The sequence below is a fragment of the Schistocerca cancellata genome, chromosome 4 (genome assembly GCF_023864275.1).
Source record: "Schistocerca cancellata isolate TAMUIC-IGC-003103 chromosome 4, iqSchCanc2.1, whole genome shotgun sequence".
In the NCBI taxonomy this organism is placed as follows: domain Eukaryota; kingdom Metazoa; phylum Arthropoda; class Insecta; order Orthoptera; family Acrididae; genus Schistocerca; species Schistocerca cancellata.
In genome coordinates, this window is record NC_064629.1 from 671,357,113 (window position 1) to 671,374,701 (window position 17,589).

The following is a 17,589-nucleotide window of genomic DNA, read 5'->3' on the forward strand; positions in this document are numbered from 1 at the left end:
AAGTTTTATTTTGTTTCCATCTCTTCCAGGTGCTCCACTTTATTTGTCATACAGTGTATAAAATACAACTGTCCAACTGCTGCCCCTGCCGCTGCCACCACAACCACCTACTCAAGTCCTGTCACTGACACATTCTATTTCATTAGCAGAACAGCGAAAATTTAGCATTAAGGCCATACGGTGGAAATACAAAGAAGTACACAAGAAATATAAATATCTGGAAATGTAACACTAATCATACCTGATCTTTGGGAGGGTTCCACAATCTTTGTTTGAATGTGTAGCCTTCTGACTTTGGCGGCTGTAAGACATATGGTGCCCAAGGTGAAAGTCTGTCCACACTCTCCCCAGAATGCGTTTTTACAATTATCTGAAGAGAGAAAAAATTTGAATATAAATAGTTCAGAAGTTTAAAACAAAACAAGTATTATTTACACAACTTATCATCAGGTAATTAGGTTTATGTATATAACATTTTGTGGCTAAAATCTAGATCATTGGCACTATCAACCAGGGTATTTTTCCTGTACAGTATACAGGATCACAATGTATCAGATTTGTGTAGCCTGTGGGGAATCGCTAAACTGCTTCTCTGCATTTACATCTGTATCTCCGAATCTGTATATAAAAGTGTTATGCAACTCTCATGATCTGTAAGTACTGTGTAAATAAAGCCACATGTCGACTGACTATAGTTTTCACACATTTTCCAGAGGAGAAACTCGGGATAACATCACAGACAGAAACTTTTGGAATCTGGGACATCTGAAATAATTCAAGGGGTCTTACACATTGATTTCAAGTGATTAAATAGTGTAACAACTCCACATGTAATGTACAACACAAACTCTACATTAAGTCATTTAAGCACTGCGACCTTCAGCTCACTTGTATTCATTATCATAATTTATCAGTTTATTGTATATCCGACTGAAGTAATATTTAAATAGAGAGTAGAAAAATAATTGTCCAATTACATAACAAGTGCATAGCTGACATCTAGTGAGGAAGTTTATCAACGAAGCTTGTCCAGTGCTGCCACCTGTTACCGGCAATACAATTAGGACTAAACATGAGAAAAGATATTGAAACTACTGATTGTCTTTCTAAACTGAAATGCAAACAACGAACATAACATTTCAACGCTACGTACACACTACAGTAATAAAATAAGTTTGTTTTAAAATCTTACACCCAAGGAGGAGATAATATGTTAGCAGTGTTGTGGAATACACAGCATTAACTGTGTGAAGCGGGTGATCCTGAAGGTAAAAATACAGTATCGAGGGAAGACTTTCAGACATGACGTCTGAAAGTTTCACGTTCTACACAGTAATGCAGTTCCAGTGTTTGACTGCTACTGATCAAGTTAGTGGCATTTTTAGGTGACACTGAGCAATGGACTTGTTTCTCAGAACAGTTCGAATCCTCTGTCAATGCAGACCTGAACTTGCCTATCAGCAAACATGTTTCTTCGAGAGTATTTGGGCAGAAACCCAACCATTTGGTACACGACATTGGTGTAGCTGCAGCTGCCAATGAATAAATTCAGGAAATTCAACATGCATACTATGGTGACTGAATTATTCAAGAACATCTTGACTATCTGGAAGATGTTACATCTGTAGTGTCTGATTCCCCTGAATCTTTAACTTATCATTTACAGAACACAATAAGTGAATGCAAGCTCTGCAGGCACTACAGGAAGACAGATGCTTGTGGTCGATTCTTACTTCCAGAGGTATTTCACGTATTCCTAGAAGATGTATGTTGACACTGGGTAATTCATATAAAATGGGAACAAATGTCAGAAGGTAACATTCTGAAACTGATGGAATTCTTGTTAGAAGAGGTTGATGGGGGACCAACAGTGCAAAAGATTCTTGGGGAAACTTGCAGACCAACTGACATTGTACAGTCGACTCTAACCTTCAATGTTCGATTTAAGTCAGGACCTACAGTTAGGAGGTCTGTGTGAAAGGCAGAAACCTACTGTTTGTCTTGCAAACAGTATTGTCACTGGGTGCATGATTGTGAGGTAATGTGAATACTAGATATTTAGTATTCAGTTACCTCCAGAGACCCTGTGTATATGTAGTAGGGCCACAGGTGTACGTGCATGTAAGTAGACTTCCACAGTGTGTTTTAGATTATGGTAGCCAGTCTTCCTTCATCATCAGCAAAATAGTGATTGACAATTCAAAACTACAAGCTTTTGTAAATTGCCCACTGGGAGTCAATGCTCCTTTCGATTCTTCTTTCACTATGTTACACAACATTGGCTGCTCCACATGACACTGAGAGGTGCATGGAACATGTTCACTTTACAGTTACTGCAGTCAAAAGTTTTCATTCACTTTCTACACATCTGTCAGTAACTCAAGAGCTGAAAAGACAACATAGTAAAAGTTTACAACTGGCCGATCTCACAGAAGGATAAAATGATCTCTCCACCGAGGTACAAAATGAAGCAGATCACCACTAGAAAATTGTTAAAGATACTGCGTCAATACCGTATTTACTCGAATCTAAGCCGCACTCGAATCTAAGCCGCACTCGAATCTAAGCCGCACCTGAAAAATGAGACTTGAAATAAAGGAAAAAAAAAAAAAAAAAAATCCCGAATCTAAGCCGCACCAGAAATTTGAGACTCGAAATTCAAGGGGAGAGTAAAGTTTTAGGCCGCACCTCCAAATCGAAACAAAGTTGGTCCATTGTAATATGAGACACAATTTAGGTCGAATGAATGACGATACAGCTACAGTAGTTTGGTTCGAGTCGTAAGCTTAGCAGTTAAGCTTTACCAGGTAGCCATTGCTACGCGTCAGGCGCTCCGTCCGTATTTATACGGGTACCCTTCCTTTTTCACATGCTTCGTCTGGTTTGAATCGATTGCTTATTTTGCTTTGATCTGATAAGTGCTGTTTTCTTTGTTATAGGTGTTTGCGTCACTCTAAGCTGAAAATGCATTACTGTACTGTGTCACGCATTGTTTGTCGCATTCTGATAGTGCGTGTTTACGGCCTGTCGCCGCTCGTGGCATGGCTTGCTTTTGTGCGCGCTACCGCCGCTTACAATTAAAAAAAAAAAAAAAGAGAGAGAGAGAGAGTAATCGTCTCATTAGCGAAACAATGGCAAGAGACTGCTATTTGTTGTTACTTACACTGTTGCTTTCTTTGATAATGATCAACAAGAACCAAATAATAGACTGCGTATGATAGAACATGTTCTGAACGAGAGTTACGCGAAAATGTTTCTCCGTATGAAAATCTTTGTGGCCGCTTCTTTAGTGCATCAAATTCTGCACAGAAATTAGTCATCTTGGAATTAAAAATCTAGTCAGTTGCCATGCTTCATTTCTGACAGTATCACTATTAGGCATAAGAATAATACGAATATAAACATGACACGATACGCATATTCTTCCGCATTTGCTGTTGTCTCACTCTAGTTTCGTAGTTTATTAGGCAGGCAGGATTTAAATGAGATAGCAGCAAACACGAAAGAATACATGACAAAATGTTGATATTCGTATTATTCTTATGGTGAAGAGAATACTGCATGTGATTCACATTTCATCAGGTTCCTATTAGCAACCATCTCTTCTCACAGGTAGGAAAAAATTCAGAAAGTAGAGTTGGCCATATTGACAAACATCCCAAACAGTCTTGCATGTCGGATTTTCGTAGTACATCGAAATTCTGCTACATTCGAAGATGAACAATACGGAATTTGTATTTACTTTGTTGGATAATGTATGAAAGTGCAGTGGTCGAAACTCGGGGCGGAGAAAAAAAAGCTCGTCTTCCACATTTTTTTTTTTTTTTTTTTTTTTTTTTAAATGACGCGGAGGTTTTGGCGCCATGCCTGTGTAGCGCTACATATATTCGACGGCAGAAGTTAGTTGTGGCGGCACCTACCAACATTTTTCAGAACTTCCACTTGCTTTGCACTCGATTCTAAGCCGCAGGCGGCTTTTTGGATTACAAAAACCGGAAAAAAAGTGCGGCTTAGATTCGAGTAAATACGGTATGCATTTCTCATCACTGGCTTTATTGCCTCCGAAATTTGGATGGATCCTTAGCAGAAGCCACCCAAGGATTTCCATAAATCATACTGTCATTAATCTCATCAAACCTGCTGTTCAACCTATTACTTGACAATGCAGTCCAAAATTTCTGGTCTTATAGACAATAGGAATATGCAAAAATCTGGATGAATCAATGAGAGTGAAAAATTCAGCACTTCATGAGGAATTTCACATTCTACTGAGGACCAGTAAAGAATAGTCTGTCTCCCATGAAAATTGACAGCTGTTGTTCTAAATAACATCTGTAACACTAAAATATGCTTTGTCACTGCAGAGACCTTTGGAGAAGAACAATGTCCTCCATGTCGCCTATGAGAGACAGATGTCAAATTATATCCGAAACGTTCAACTGCCCCCCCCCCCCTCCCCAAAGAGTTTTAGCTGACCTCTTATTTGTCCCACCAGATAGTGAAGACAGAGAGACATGGAAGCACCATGTGACGAGACACATTCAACCCGTCTCTGTACAAATAAGGCTCTCCCTTACAGTAGAAGAAACGGCAGCAGCTTGACATTATTGTATAATGGCTGTACAAGAACAATGCCCGTGCTATCCACCTCATTTATGCCACATTAATCATAGAGGAATAACAACCACTTATCCTGGACATAGGCTTTTAATCCTACATACTCACCTCTGTTTACATCATCTTTGGATTAGAATTGTGCTTTCAGAGCTTTATTCCTCCTCCTGGATACTTCATGTCCAGCATGCCATAAAGGAGGTCATATATCACTGTCTACCATGTAAAATAGCACATGGTATCACTGGTCAAGAAATAAAAGCATCACTGCCAGTTGACTAGATACCACCACACAGACAATTCCCAGACAGTGGTGTTGGTTTTCCTGGGCTTTTGTATGGCAGAGTACAGCCAAATCCTATACTGTCCTGTTTATCTGTACTGTGACAAGAGCCACTCACCTAGAGCTAGTCCACAATGCACCAATGGACCAACTTTTGTTGCCACTACAAAGATTTATTGGCAGACATGGCATTCCATACACCATCTATGGCCAAGCATTCCACACTACTAACAAACAGATAACGGAACTGTAGACGATTGTCTAAGCTGGTTGGGAGGATGATGGGAAAGAATGACTAATTCAACCAAAAGATATCTCTGAAAAATGCTCGGTTGCTCCAGCATGAACAATGAATAGCTAAAGATTGAGCTCGTGAATACCGAAGCCACCCTCAACTCGAGGCCAATTGCCAAAAATCAAGGAGGAGGAGATTAGCGTTTAACATCCCGTTGGCAACGAGGTCATTATAGACAGAGCACAGGCTCGGATTAGGGAAGGATGGGTAAGGAAATCGGTCGTGCCCTTTTCAAAGGAACCATCCCAGCATTTGCCTGAATCGATTTAGGGAAATCATGGAAAACCTAAATCTGGATGGCTGGACGTGGGTTGGAACCATCGTCCTCCCGAATGCTAGTAAAGTGTGCTAACCACTGCACCACCTCGCTCGGTCACAAAATCAAGACTAAGGGCTCTCTCCAGCATAAATCCTCAGGAGAGAGACTCTTGACATTGCCAGCAGTACACAAGCCACCAATCTTAACAGACTTGGTGAAGGAATTAAGGCTCTGTTTGACATCACAGATTCAACATTTTTTTCTACTTATCTTTAAGTTTTTGGTAACAGACTGATTTGTAGAGTAGCCTGAGGTATATCTTAGGTTGATAAGTGATAGTTTGGTAGTGGGTTGGGAATGCCAAAAATGTGATGATATGCAAGAAGCCAGCTACATTTCCCGGGCAGTTCATGTAGCTATACTTGAGACCATCAGTAATCACAGGTAGTGTACATCTCCCATTACTTTGTGCTATCTCAGCAATACATCATATTCCTCATACTGATTTTCACTGTTAAGGCAGTTAATTTGTCGAGTTTTGTGACTAAAATCAACATTTCACTGAATACACTGCACATTCCTTATTTATAATGAAGTCAGGATTTGACACCACAGCTTCCACTGATTGTGATGAAACCATCATACTTCAAGTCAAGTGCTCCAAAACTCCTCCACTGAACACACAAATAATGGTATGGGACACCCATTTTATCAATGCAGCATTATTTGTACGTGCCTTTATTACATATTCAGAGAATTAATAATTTTGCACAGAGGAAACAAGCCAAAAAAAATTTTTTTACAAATTCTTCATGAAAAAATTATAGCAACCTGACTATGGTGATGTGGGAAACTGATTCACAGCACCTTTACTAGCGTGTCACCCTGTAACACTTATTCCTGCATCATCATCATCATCATCATCATCATCATCACCACCACCACCACCACCATGAACTTCATACTAATGATTATTTTCAAAAATATTCAATCTTTTCCCTCCAGTAAGTACAGTGTGATATTACTGGCTACAATACTTGATACATTCAGTGTAAGAAAAGAGAGATTGCTACTTACTGTAAAGATTACACATTTAGCTGCAGACAGGCACATTTAAAAGAGACACTTACACATAAGCTTTCAGTCACAGCCTCTGTCGGAAAAAGAGAAACACACACACACACACACACACACACACACACACACACACACACACACACACACACCGTTCGTTTGGACAAGAAAGCACACCTCATACACACATGACCGCCCAATCTGGCAGCTTGGACCAGAATGCATTCTAGTCCAAGTTGCAGGAGTTGGTGGTCATGTGTGCATGAGGTGTGCTTGCTTGTCCGAACGAATGGTGTGTGTGTGTGTGTGTGTGTGTGTGTGTGTGTGTGTGTGTGTGTGTGTGTGTTTTTTTCTCTTTTTCCGATAAAGGCTGTGGCTGAAAGCTTGTAAGTGTCGTAACTGTGTCTGTCTGCAACTTAACGTGTAATCTTTATGGTAAGTAGCAATATGTCATTTTCTACATTTTTGATATTCCTGCCTGACATTTCCATTGCTTGATACTTGATATAATTGTTTATTCTACCAATATGACATCAAATATTTCCTTTATGTTAAGAAATGATTATTTCTACAACAGTTAATCTATACAAGTGCAAAATTCTGAAGAGAACTAGTCAATGCCAGGTTACCAATGAGCACATAAAATCTCTAAAATATAGACCAGCTCTACAGTGGTTGTTTTATGGTGATATTTACGTACTGAGATGATAGTGTGGATACCATTGGTGCTGATAAAACATTAAATGGTTACAAGAAGATAAGTTGCTGGAAATACTCTTGTAACCCTAGGACTGTTAAGATTATTGCAATTCATTACAGGCAGTAAGCTCAGCCAACACTGAGAAGAGGGATAGAGAGAGATACAGCAGGATATGTCATGGAATACATGTAGCACAGTGCAACCAGTTTTTGCTATCTCTGTTATATTAGAATTTATAAACAGTAAACAACATTGAATAATCCTAAATAACTCAGTGCAGTATATTTTTACTTTAAAATTTACCACCAGATGCATGGTGCACGAAGAAAGTAGAAGTAAAAGAGATATGCAATCTAACTTTCTGAATTATTAGTTCTAAACGCTATGTAGTTTGTTTCTTTTACTTTTTAGTGTGTCTATCAGCAGTCCTGCACATTTCAGTTCCTGGATGTAAGTACTGTGTAGAAAGTCTGCTTAATTATTTATTAGTTTTTACAACTGAATTTTCCTTTGATTCAAGAAATGTAATTACCAAAGTTGGTTAGTTTCATGTTCCATGGATCATTTTGCAAGACAGATTGCAATGATGCGGAATGTATGATTATACATTCACATCGCCGATTAATTTGTACATGTGGTTACATTATGAACATTTCTAATTAAAAAAAAAAATAAAAATGTATACATATGTTGCAAGTTAGTAAGTCCTACCCACCACGTTTTGTACATTATTCTATGGAATAGGTGTTGTCTAGGAGAAACTATATGGTTGCAGAGACCTTTTCAAGTCTCAAGCATCTGTGATGTATATATGCAGACTGAAGTGATTAATGAAAATTTGTACCAAGACCAGGATTCGAACCCAGGGCTCCTGCAGGAGATCTGGGTTCGAATCCTAGCATTTGTACAAATTTGCATTTGCTACTTCAGTCTGCATGTGTACACAAAAGTAAATATGCAATTTTTGATTAAAAATTCTTGTCACACTGATGTCATTTAGGCACAGACACCAATGCCAGTTTTGACACAGATGTATCAAGTACTTCATTGTGGCCTCACTGAATGACCTATCTGCACATTCAGGTGGTACAAACTTACTGGCTTTGTTAGAAGTGAACCGAAACTGCGTATACATGATTCATTTCAGTATTGTACTACTGGGCAACCTTATTCAGTGCAACTAGAGGCCAAGTACTAAGAGAATTGGTAAAACATCCTTCACTTAATTAAAAATTCACTAGAGAGCAAAACAAATTATTGAACTTGTTTAACCATCAGCAAGGAAAGTAAAGTCTCACAAATGAAGCTGTGTGTTTAACTATTTTTATTAAGTATTTACATGATTGTTTATTTAGCGTTGTGACAATGGCTATTTGTTGAAACTGAATAAATTAAGGTGTCAATGATCATGTTGTTTTATACCTCATAACCAATAACAATAGGGGATTTCTACAAATAATTAATGATAAATTTAAGTAAGTGAATGGCACCAATACTGCATTAGGTACCTACATTCATAGACCCATATATACAGTAACAATAGTAGAATAACTTTAATATCGATAATTGTTTATGAAAATAGGGGTACATATGTTTAAATATTTTCTCTGCGACAGGTAACCTTACATTTAACAAGAATGAGAGACTAAATTGGAGGAAGCAAATGTCAAATACATTTCAGAATTGTAAGAAATATCATATAAATTTGCCAGCAATGAACTCAATTGGCCTGTAAGTTACAGAATCATAAGCAGGTATCTTTTGCACATTTATAGTATGTGAAGTCAGTCTGAGATTAGATAAGTGAGAACCTCTCTCTTTTAGAGCCGCCTCCTGCATGTAATTTAATCTTGACACTTTCCAAAGCACAAGTCAAAAAGAAGTAAATAAATGATAAGCTAAAATGGGTAAATTTACTCTGTAATCAACTAAAGCTTACCTTTATTTCTGACGTGTGATCTATTGGACAGGAGCCGTCAGGTCTTGGGGGAATATGCAACTCCCATTTTCCATAGTCACGTCTAGCATATGGATGACTTTGCCTATTCCAGTTATCTATAGCATTTCAATCAAAAATACAATGAGACATTAACGTGCTTCAATTTGCATGAAAAAATAAAATTAAGCTCTTCATAAAATACTCACTGAAGTCACCATACAAGTATAACTCTGCAGCACCAGGTGCCCATTCTTTACAAGTAACTGAATTGTCAGGATTTACGTGAATACCATACGATTTGTATCCCTGAGTGAATTTTTGTATTCCACCATCACATGCTTCTATTTTGTCTAAACAATCTTTGAAGAAAGCATACCTGTAAAACATTTTCATAATAAGAAGCACCATCATTACCTATTTGCCAAGGCCTTGTTAAACTAATTTAAATAGTTTACACAAAATCTGTACAAAAAGTTTTCAACCAACGTCCCTTCATTAATCAAAACTCAACCAGTAAATAAAACAGCATTACAGTGAAATATTTGATACCTTCCGTGTGCACAGACTGCGGTTAGAGTGCGAGTTGGTGACGATAACCAATATGAAAATTAAATAAAGGCTGTGGTAACAGATTTATCTGTTAAGTAGCCTGAAATATCTATGTGCATTTTATAATTACTGGACTTTTGTTATAAATAACTAAAATTACAAGGTAAATTCAGAAAAGATGCATTATATCATAAACAAACCTCTAGTGAGTAATTTGTTACATATTATGAATATGTATTCTAAACCAACTATTAAAATGCAGTGGGATGGAGGGAGGGGAGAGGGGAGGGGTAGGAACTATGGAACAGTTATCACAGTATAGTCTCCACAGCTGTCTCCACCATTTTCATCTGGAGTAAAAAATATCGGCTGCCAGAACATGGTGTTCTGCTTATATGAGCTTGGTATAAATGCAATTTGGAAAGATGAGAGTCTTGACTCATGTGTCATCGCACTGGGATCCAGTTATCAGTTATAACTAAGCCAGTCAAGATTAGAAGAAGCAGCAGCAACAATTTTAACAGACCAGATGTACCTCTCCGAGGACACCACCTTGTAGGAGTACTGTCTGTGTGGGCAAAAAGGCTTGCATGCTTGCAAGAAGCTGAGGGCTATGCCAGTGGCAGCACAGCTACTGGCAACTTCTCCCATGCCAGACAGGCCTCAGTGGATGGACCACACAAAGAGTGTCCCAAAATGCCTCATCTCTCCCATTTCCAATCCCAAATTCCTACTCCATTTCCCCAGACACCCAACCCAAGATGCAATGCTATCCATGCTGATGAGTGTGTGGCACATGGGAAGATGTGTCATTACGAGGTGCATTCAAGTTCTAAGGCCTCCGATTTTTTTTCTCCGGACTGGAAAGAGATGGAAACATGCGCATTGTTTTAAAATGAGGCCGCGTTCACTGTCAATACTTCCCAGAGATGGCAGCACTGTACGGCAGATGGAATTTTACCGCCAGCGGCGAGAATGAGAACTGTTTTAAACACTTAAAATGGCGATGTTTCCCTTACTTGAACAGCGTGCAATCATTCGTTTTCTGAATTTGCGTGGTGTGAAACCAATTGAAATTCATCGACAGTTGAAGGAGACATGTGGTGATGGAGTTATGGATGTGTTGAAAGTGCGTTCGTGGGTGCGACAGTTTAATGAAGGCAGAAAATCTTGTGACAACAAATCAAAACAACCTCGGGCTCGCACAAGTCGGTCTGACGACATGATCGCGAAAGTGGAGAGAATTGTTTTGGGGGATTGCCGAATGACTGTTGAACAGATCGCCTCCAGAGTTGGAATTTCTGTGGGTTCTGTGCACACAATCCTGCATGACGACCTGAAAATGCGAAAAGTGTCATCCAGGTGGGTGCCACGAATGCTGATGGACTACCACATGGCTGCCCATGTGGCATGTTGCCAAGCAATGTTGATGCGCAACAACAGCATGAATGGGACTTTCTTTTCGTCGGTTGTGACAATGGATGACACTCTCCGTGGCCGCACATTCACCAGCCGTGCTGCTATTGCCTCAGCGATTTTCCAGTGGTCAAAACAGACTCCTAAAGAAGCCTTCGCCACTGCCATGGAATCATGGCATCAGCGTTGTGAAAAATGTGTACGTCTGCAGGGCGATTACGTCGAGAAGTAACGCCAGTTTCATCGATTTCGGGTGAGTAGTTAATTAGAAAAAAAATCTGAGGCCTTAGAACTTGAATGCACCTCGTAATGAAGCATCAGGGGTACTGAGCAAACTTCCTGAGTAATTAGCCTTGCACTGTATGAGGTTCTCTGCTGTAGACTGATCTCTAATTCTCGTTGAACCAAAACTGGAGAACACAGAACAAGCAAAAACAAACACTGAGGAACATTAGAAGACCTCCATAGAAACATTCGAGTTGGAACAGACAGGAGCTGTTTCTGCAACTGGATCAGGTGATAGACGAGTCCAACATGTGGAAACTGTCACACAGAAGTTGGATCATGTGGAGATTAAATCCTTGTAAGGTCCACAGGAGAAAATTTCTCAAAGAACACAAAAAACAAAGGTAAAGAATTAAAAAATGGTATGAACTAACAGGTCTTTAACCTAAGACCCCTAAAAAATGAAGAGTAAATGAGGTAAACAGACCACTTCCACTTCTAAGACAGAAAACAAGAGAACAAGGAAGGAGTCTAATATTCCCACTTTTCAGAATGATCACACCCAGAAAAAGCTGAGGCACGAAATAGGGAAACATACCTATAGCACTGCAGTCTCAGGACGGCAATTATCCAACAGGTATATCCACTGGTCAACATCCCCTCGCAGCAGATAGAACTTGTTCATATGGCTCTCTGTGAGAGGCTTTGGGGGAGGGGGGGCGGGGGGCGGCAGAGACAAGTCTCGAGCACATATTGAGGAGAATCTAGGGGGAAGTCTATCTGGAGAAAGGTGCTCTGTGAGGGAATTGAAAAACTGGATTGGCTTAACAAGATAGTGCCCAAGATACCTCTGTGGGACGAGGTGAAGCAGCTGGTCAAGACAGCAGCTGAGTTCTTCAAGACTGCAAAGGTATCAATTTGGATGTCAAAACTTCTTAGGGCATAATCTGTATCACTTCAGGCAGGGCGTGGGGAGGGGGGTGGTGTTACCTTCATAGTCCCAGATTTCATAGAATTTAGCATGTTAAAATCCAGGAGTAAGTACAAAACATGTATTTTTTATTTTCTCTCAAAACCTCCTGCCCTGTGATACTAGCCTCCAAAGATGACACTGGTTACACCATTTTGAAGATGTGAATTTCAGAATTTTTTTTAAAATGCTCTATCTCTGGATCACTTCTAGATATTTTGTTGTTTTTTTATTTGAAAGATAACTGCTTTATGATTACAAAGAAATCCTCCATTTGGACTTACCTGTCAAAGTTCTTTTACTATAGCATTCTGAACTTTTTTTATGATTTATGGAAATTATTTTTCAAAACTGCCAATCCATAAAATTTTGATTTTTTTCTGTTGATTAGTACCATATAGTTCTACATTCTCTTAAAAATGGGGCTACCACTTTTAAGTTGGACAGGTTTTATTTAAAAAAAATCATTTTTTTTTCACTTTCAAGGGTAATGTATATCAGCACTGAAGTTATTTCTTATCACTTTCACTGTTGCAGTTATTTCTTACACTTTCATTGTTGTAGTTTCTTGTCAGTTTCTTTGTTGTGGTTGTTCATTGCAGGTTTCTGTATTGTAGTTACTCAATGTTAATTTGTTTACTGAAGATGCTTCTAAGAAATCTGAGAGCATCCAGTGAGTTCTGTGTTTCCATGGGGAATTTGTCAGTTGACACAGTTTCAGTGTGTTTTGTGAAACAGACTATTTGAAATGTCTTCCGACTGGGGCCACAGGAGAGTGAAGTGTGCCGACTATTTGCATATCCATCAATGAGTGATATATAAAACAAACAAAAAACACTTTGTTCAGGTTGGGAATAAGTGTTCTCATTTGAAGAGTCTGTTTCAAAGTAATGATGTTTCCAGTGACGGCTTTTTGTGTTCTAAATGTTTTGACAGAATAAAAACAATGATAGTATCTGAAGAAGGTGAAGCCTCCCATGGTGTAGATGAAGCAGATTTTGCATCAATAAAGGAAGAATTAAATACCCTAAATAAGTCAACTACAGAGGTAGGTGTTAGTTCTGTAAAAGAAACCGTGATCAGCGAAGTCGAGTCATAAGCTCCATGCATCAAGAAAGCAAAGAGAAATTACTAAAGCTATGGATGAATACACTACAGCAAAACTGACCACACTCTTCAAATCAGAAATTCCATCTTCAGAAGAAAACAAAATAAAGAACTTGCCAGGAATTTTTCACAAATATCAATTCAACTGTTGGAGGTTGTGCATCCTACAGTGAAAAGGTGCAAGTTTTAACTATTATTCCAGAGACATTTTCAAAGAAAACAATTTTGAACCATGTTCCATCAGTATCAAAGTACATGGTAGACAAATCAAGAAATGTGAGGTCTGTAAAAGGAGTCTTTAGAAGACTAGATCCCTATTAGGGCCATCCTGTAGAAGCAGCTCAAGTTCAAATAGTGCAGTCATTTTATCTGGAAGATAAATGGGACTGTTCTCGCCAGAGTGTCCACAAAAATGAGACTATAACTGTAACAGTTGAAGGTCAAAAAGTTGTGAAAGGGAAGAGGTACATGACTCACAGTATTATGGAAACTTCTGCAATTTATAAGAGCGACTATACAACTTCACATACTGCAAGATCAAAATTTTATGCATTACGACCTAAGTACACCAAGAGATGTCTGTTTATGTGTGCACTGCACGAATTTTGAACTTTGTGTGGTAACTTTGAAGACCTTACTGGAACATGTGACATATGACACCTTGGTTGGGCATGTGAAGTCAGTAGTCTGTGATGTAAAGAAAGAGACTTGTTTGTTTCAAGAATGTGGTGACTGCCCTGGAAAGAGAGGATTGCCTTTACAGACACTTGGCCTGGAAGACGTAGCAGATAACTCTGCAGAAGTTACATATGCAACATGGGAGGAAAATAAACTAATTAAAAAACTGTTGCCTTTGACAGTTTCATTGATGAACTTGGTAAATGGTCAGTGAAAGCAGTAACACACCAACATATGAAGAAATTGCAACAACAACAACAAATTGCAGAAGTGAAAGGGAGTGTACAGGCTAAAGATCTATGTTTAGAGCTTCACTGAGATTCTGCTGAGAACTGGTCTGTAATTCTCCCACAAGAAGTACAAGGGTATCATTGGAGTAATGACCAGATTTCAATTTTTACAAGTGAGACATGTTTTCAAAAAAAGACCACAAGTTATAATTAAATGTTTCCCTGAGACATTTAAGTCTCTTTTTATTACCTACGATAATGATAGAAGCAGACAAAATGCATTAAAATTTGTGCTGCAGCTGGGACTCAAACACGGGTCTTCTTGCTTGCAAGACAGAAATGCTAACCATTACACCACCGCAATATGGTGGTCAACATTGCTGCACAAACTATCTAAGCTGGGTGCCCTCCCCAACACAAATTTCAATTCACTGTTCCCTTACATATTGTCACTACTGCCAGGAAGTGAGGAGACTGGGTAGACAGCTGTTCACAGCACAATAAACAACTGCTGGTTGGTTGTTACACCAATGCCCTCAATCTGGAGTGGGGAAGCAGTGACAACAGCAATCTGGAGATTCAACCTTGCAAGAAGGAAAGGACAATGGGAAAAATATTGGGAAGCCCTTGCCAAATACAACTACGCAGTTAAGCAAGAAAAGCCATAATCCTGGACGGTATTCTGGCAGAAAGTGGAAGCTACAGCTACTTGTGGTATTGGCAAGCACCTCAGCATTGGACATAATGGGACATCCTTGTACCATTGATGATCTTATAGTTCATGCAGCGATGTTGACCATCGTACTGAGGTTGTGTAAGATAATAAAGAGAGACTTAGATGCCTCAGGGAAACATTTAATTATAAGATCACCAACGGTACAAGGACATCCCATTATGTCCAATGCTGGTGTGCTTGTCAATATTGGAGCGCCCTGGCAGTAGTGACAATATGTAAGGGAAAAATGAATTGAAGTTTGTGTTGGGGAGGGCACTCAGCTTAGGTAGTTTGTGCTGCAATGTTGACCATCGTACTGTGGTGGTGTAATGGTTAGCATTTCTGCCTATCAAGCAAGAAGACCCAGGTTCGAGTCCTGGCCACAGCACAAATTTTAATTCATTTTGTCTGCTTCGATCTTTATAAAGACCACAAGTGTTGCTGTTATAAATGATTACACAGAACATGATTCAGCACATGCTTTGCTAGCAATGCGTAAAATTCTTCAACTGCAAACAGGGCCAGAGAAGATCATCATTATTTCTGATGGTGTTCCTAGTCATTTTAAAAATTGTTACTAGCTGTTTGAATTGAGTAAGTCACTTGTGCCAACTGACTGGGTATACAGTGTTACTGGTCATGGGAAGTGGCCTTGTGATGGTGTAGGAGGCCTGCTGCACCATGCTACAAAACAATCTGTCCAGACCAAATACAGCTGTGATTCAGAATGCTGAGGATTTTATGAGAGTCGTGAAATCATGCACATCCACAGTTCTCATTCTTTTGCCGAAAGAGGAAATCAGAAAATTCCTCGAGCAGAAAAAACAAGAATGGTCCAAACAAACTACTCCTGTGAAAGAAATTCAGAAGACATTTTTGGACTCAAAGTGATGGACGAACTCATACTGCATGCACTTTAAAGAGCAAGAAAGAAGAAATTTCATTCACTCGGCCAACACCTCAAAAACAGCAGTATAATATTCAGATTCACAACCTAAGAAGGGGGACGTTTGTGGTGTGTGTGTGTGTGTGTGTGTGTGTGTGTCTGGTGGATTGCAGAGGTTATAGACACCAGTTATGAGTCAAACGAAATTGTAGTGAACTTTATGCTACCACATGAACCAGCTGCTGGATATAAGTTTCCAGCTGAAAGACAGTGACAACACCATCAATGCTCACTTGCTATCCACAATGTTTTAAGATTGTAAGTGCTCCAGTTCCTAATGGTTCAACAGAAGGGCATCACTCTATATCAAAGGAAGATACTGAAGCAGTGGAACATATTTTTAGTTCACTGACTTGCTACTTTCAGTACAAAACAGAGTGCACAGAAGTTGTATAAATTGAAACCTTTAAGTCTTTGGACCTCTCGCATACATTTTGGAACAATTTAAAATGCTTGATAAATGAGTCTCTTACTCATCTTTCAAAACTAAAATTATGTTAAATAAGGTTAGGTTTTGATTTTTATGAGCCTGTTATGTGATAATAAAACAGGTTTTATGTATGGAAAAAATTTCAATTGTTTATAAAACCTATTCAACCTAAAAGTGGAAGCTCTCCTTTTCAGGGAATGTAGAACTATATGGTACTAATCAACAGAGAAAAACCAAAATTTTATCGATTGGAATTCTTGGGAAAAAAATTCTATAAATTATTAAAAAAGTTCAGAACACTATCACAAAAGCACTTTGACAGATAAGTCGAAATGGAGGATTTGGCTCTGAGCACTATGGGACTCAACATCTTAGGTCATAAGTCCCCTAGAACTTAGAACTACTTAAACCTAACTAACCTAAGGACATCACACACACCCATGCCCGAGGCAGGATTTGAACCTGCGACTGTAGCAGTCCCGCGGTTAAATGGAGGATTTCTTTGCAATCATAAAGTAATTATCTTTCAAATAAAAAACCCAACAAAATATCTATAACTGTTCCAGAGATACAACATTTTAAAATTTTTTCCAAAATTCGCATCTTCAAAAAGGTATGCGCAGTGTCATCTTTGGAAGGCTGTATCTTGAAGCAGAATTTTTTTTGGAGAAAACAAAATGTGTGTTCCTTACTTAGTCCTTCATTTTAACATATGCTAAATTCAATAATGTCCGAGGCTATGAGGGTAAGATTTTTTCCTAGCCTGCCTGAATGGAATATGCCTTAAGGGTACTCCTCCATACACACTGTTCAAGAAAATACGGGCACAGAGGATTGGAGCGTAATCAATCAAAAGGTTGTATCAGACAGGGCCAAACCCTCGTGGTGGAAGTCTGTGAAAAATTCCTGAGGGCAATGCCAGGACAGGAAATGCGTGTGTACCCAAGGTTCTCACAGGTTACCATCAGGGTAATCAAAGATATCAAACGCAACTATGGAGGCAAGATTGGGACTGCGAGTGTTACAGATAAACCTGTAACACAGCAAAAGGGCAACCGCCATCCTAAGTTGTCTTCTGGGAAAACGGGGTGGATGTGGCTCTGCTCTAGGAACTCTATTTTATGCCTCGAAGAAATGGAGGTAAGTCTAAAGAACTCCA

At 39.0% G+C, this 17,589-nt stretch overlaps 1 protein-coding gene and 1 non-coding gene across 2 annotated transcripts in view; one reads left to right on the plus strand and one right to left on the minus strand.

The window, feature by feature from the left end:
* Window positions 1–17,589, minus strand: part of LOC126183452 (1,4-alpha-glucan-branching enzyme) — a 79,060-nt gene that overhangs the window by 52,932 nt on the left and 8,539 nt on the right. The window contains exons 2-4 of the mRNA XM_049925447.1: window positions 9,371–9,540; window positions 9,165–9,280; window positions 242–370 (exon numbers count right to left, since the gene is read on the minus strand). Of these exons, the coding sequence (XP_049781404.1) occupies window positions 242–370; window positions 9,165–9,280; window positions 9,371–9,540 (415 nt within the window). The remainder of the gene's footprint in view (window positions 1–241; window positions 371–9,164; window positions 9,281–9,370; window positions 9,541–17,589) is intronic.
* Trnad-auc (transfer RNA aspartic acid (anticodon AUC)) lies at window positions 15,370–15,442 on the plus strand. The gene has a single exon. It is a non-coding gene; the product is annotated as a tRNA-Asp (tRNA).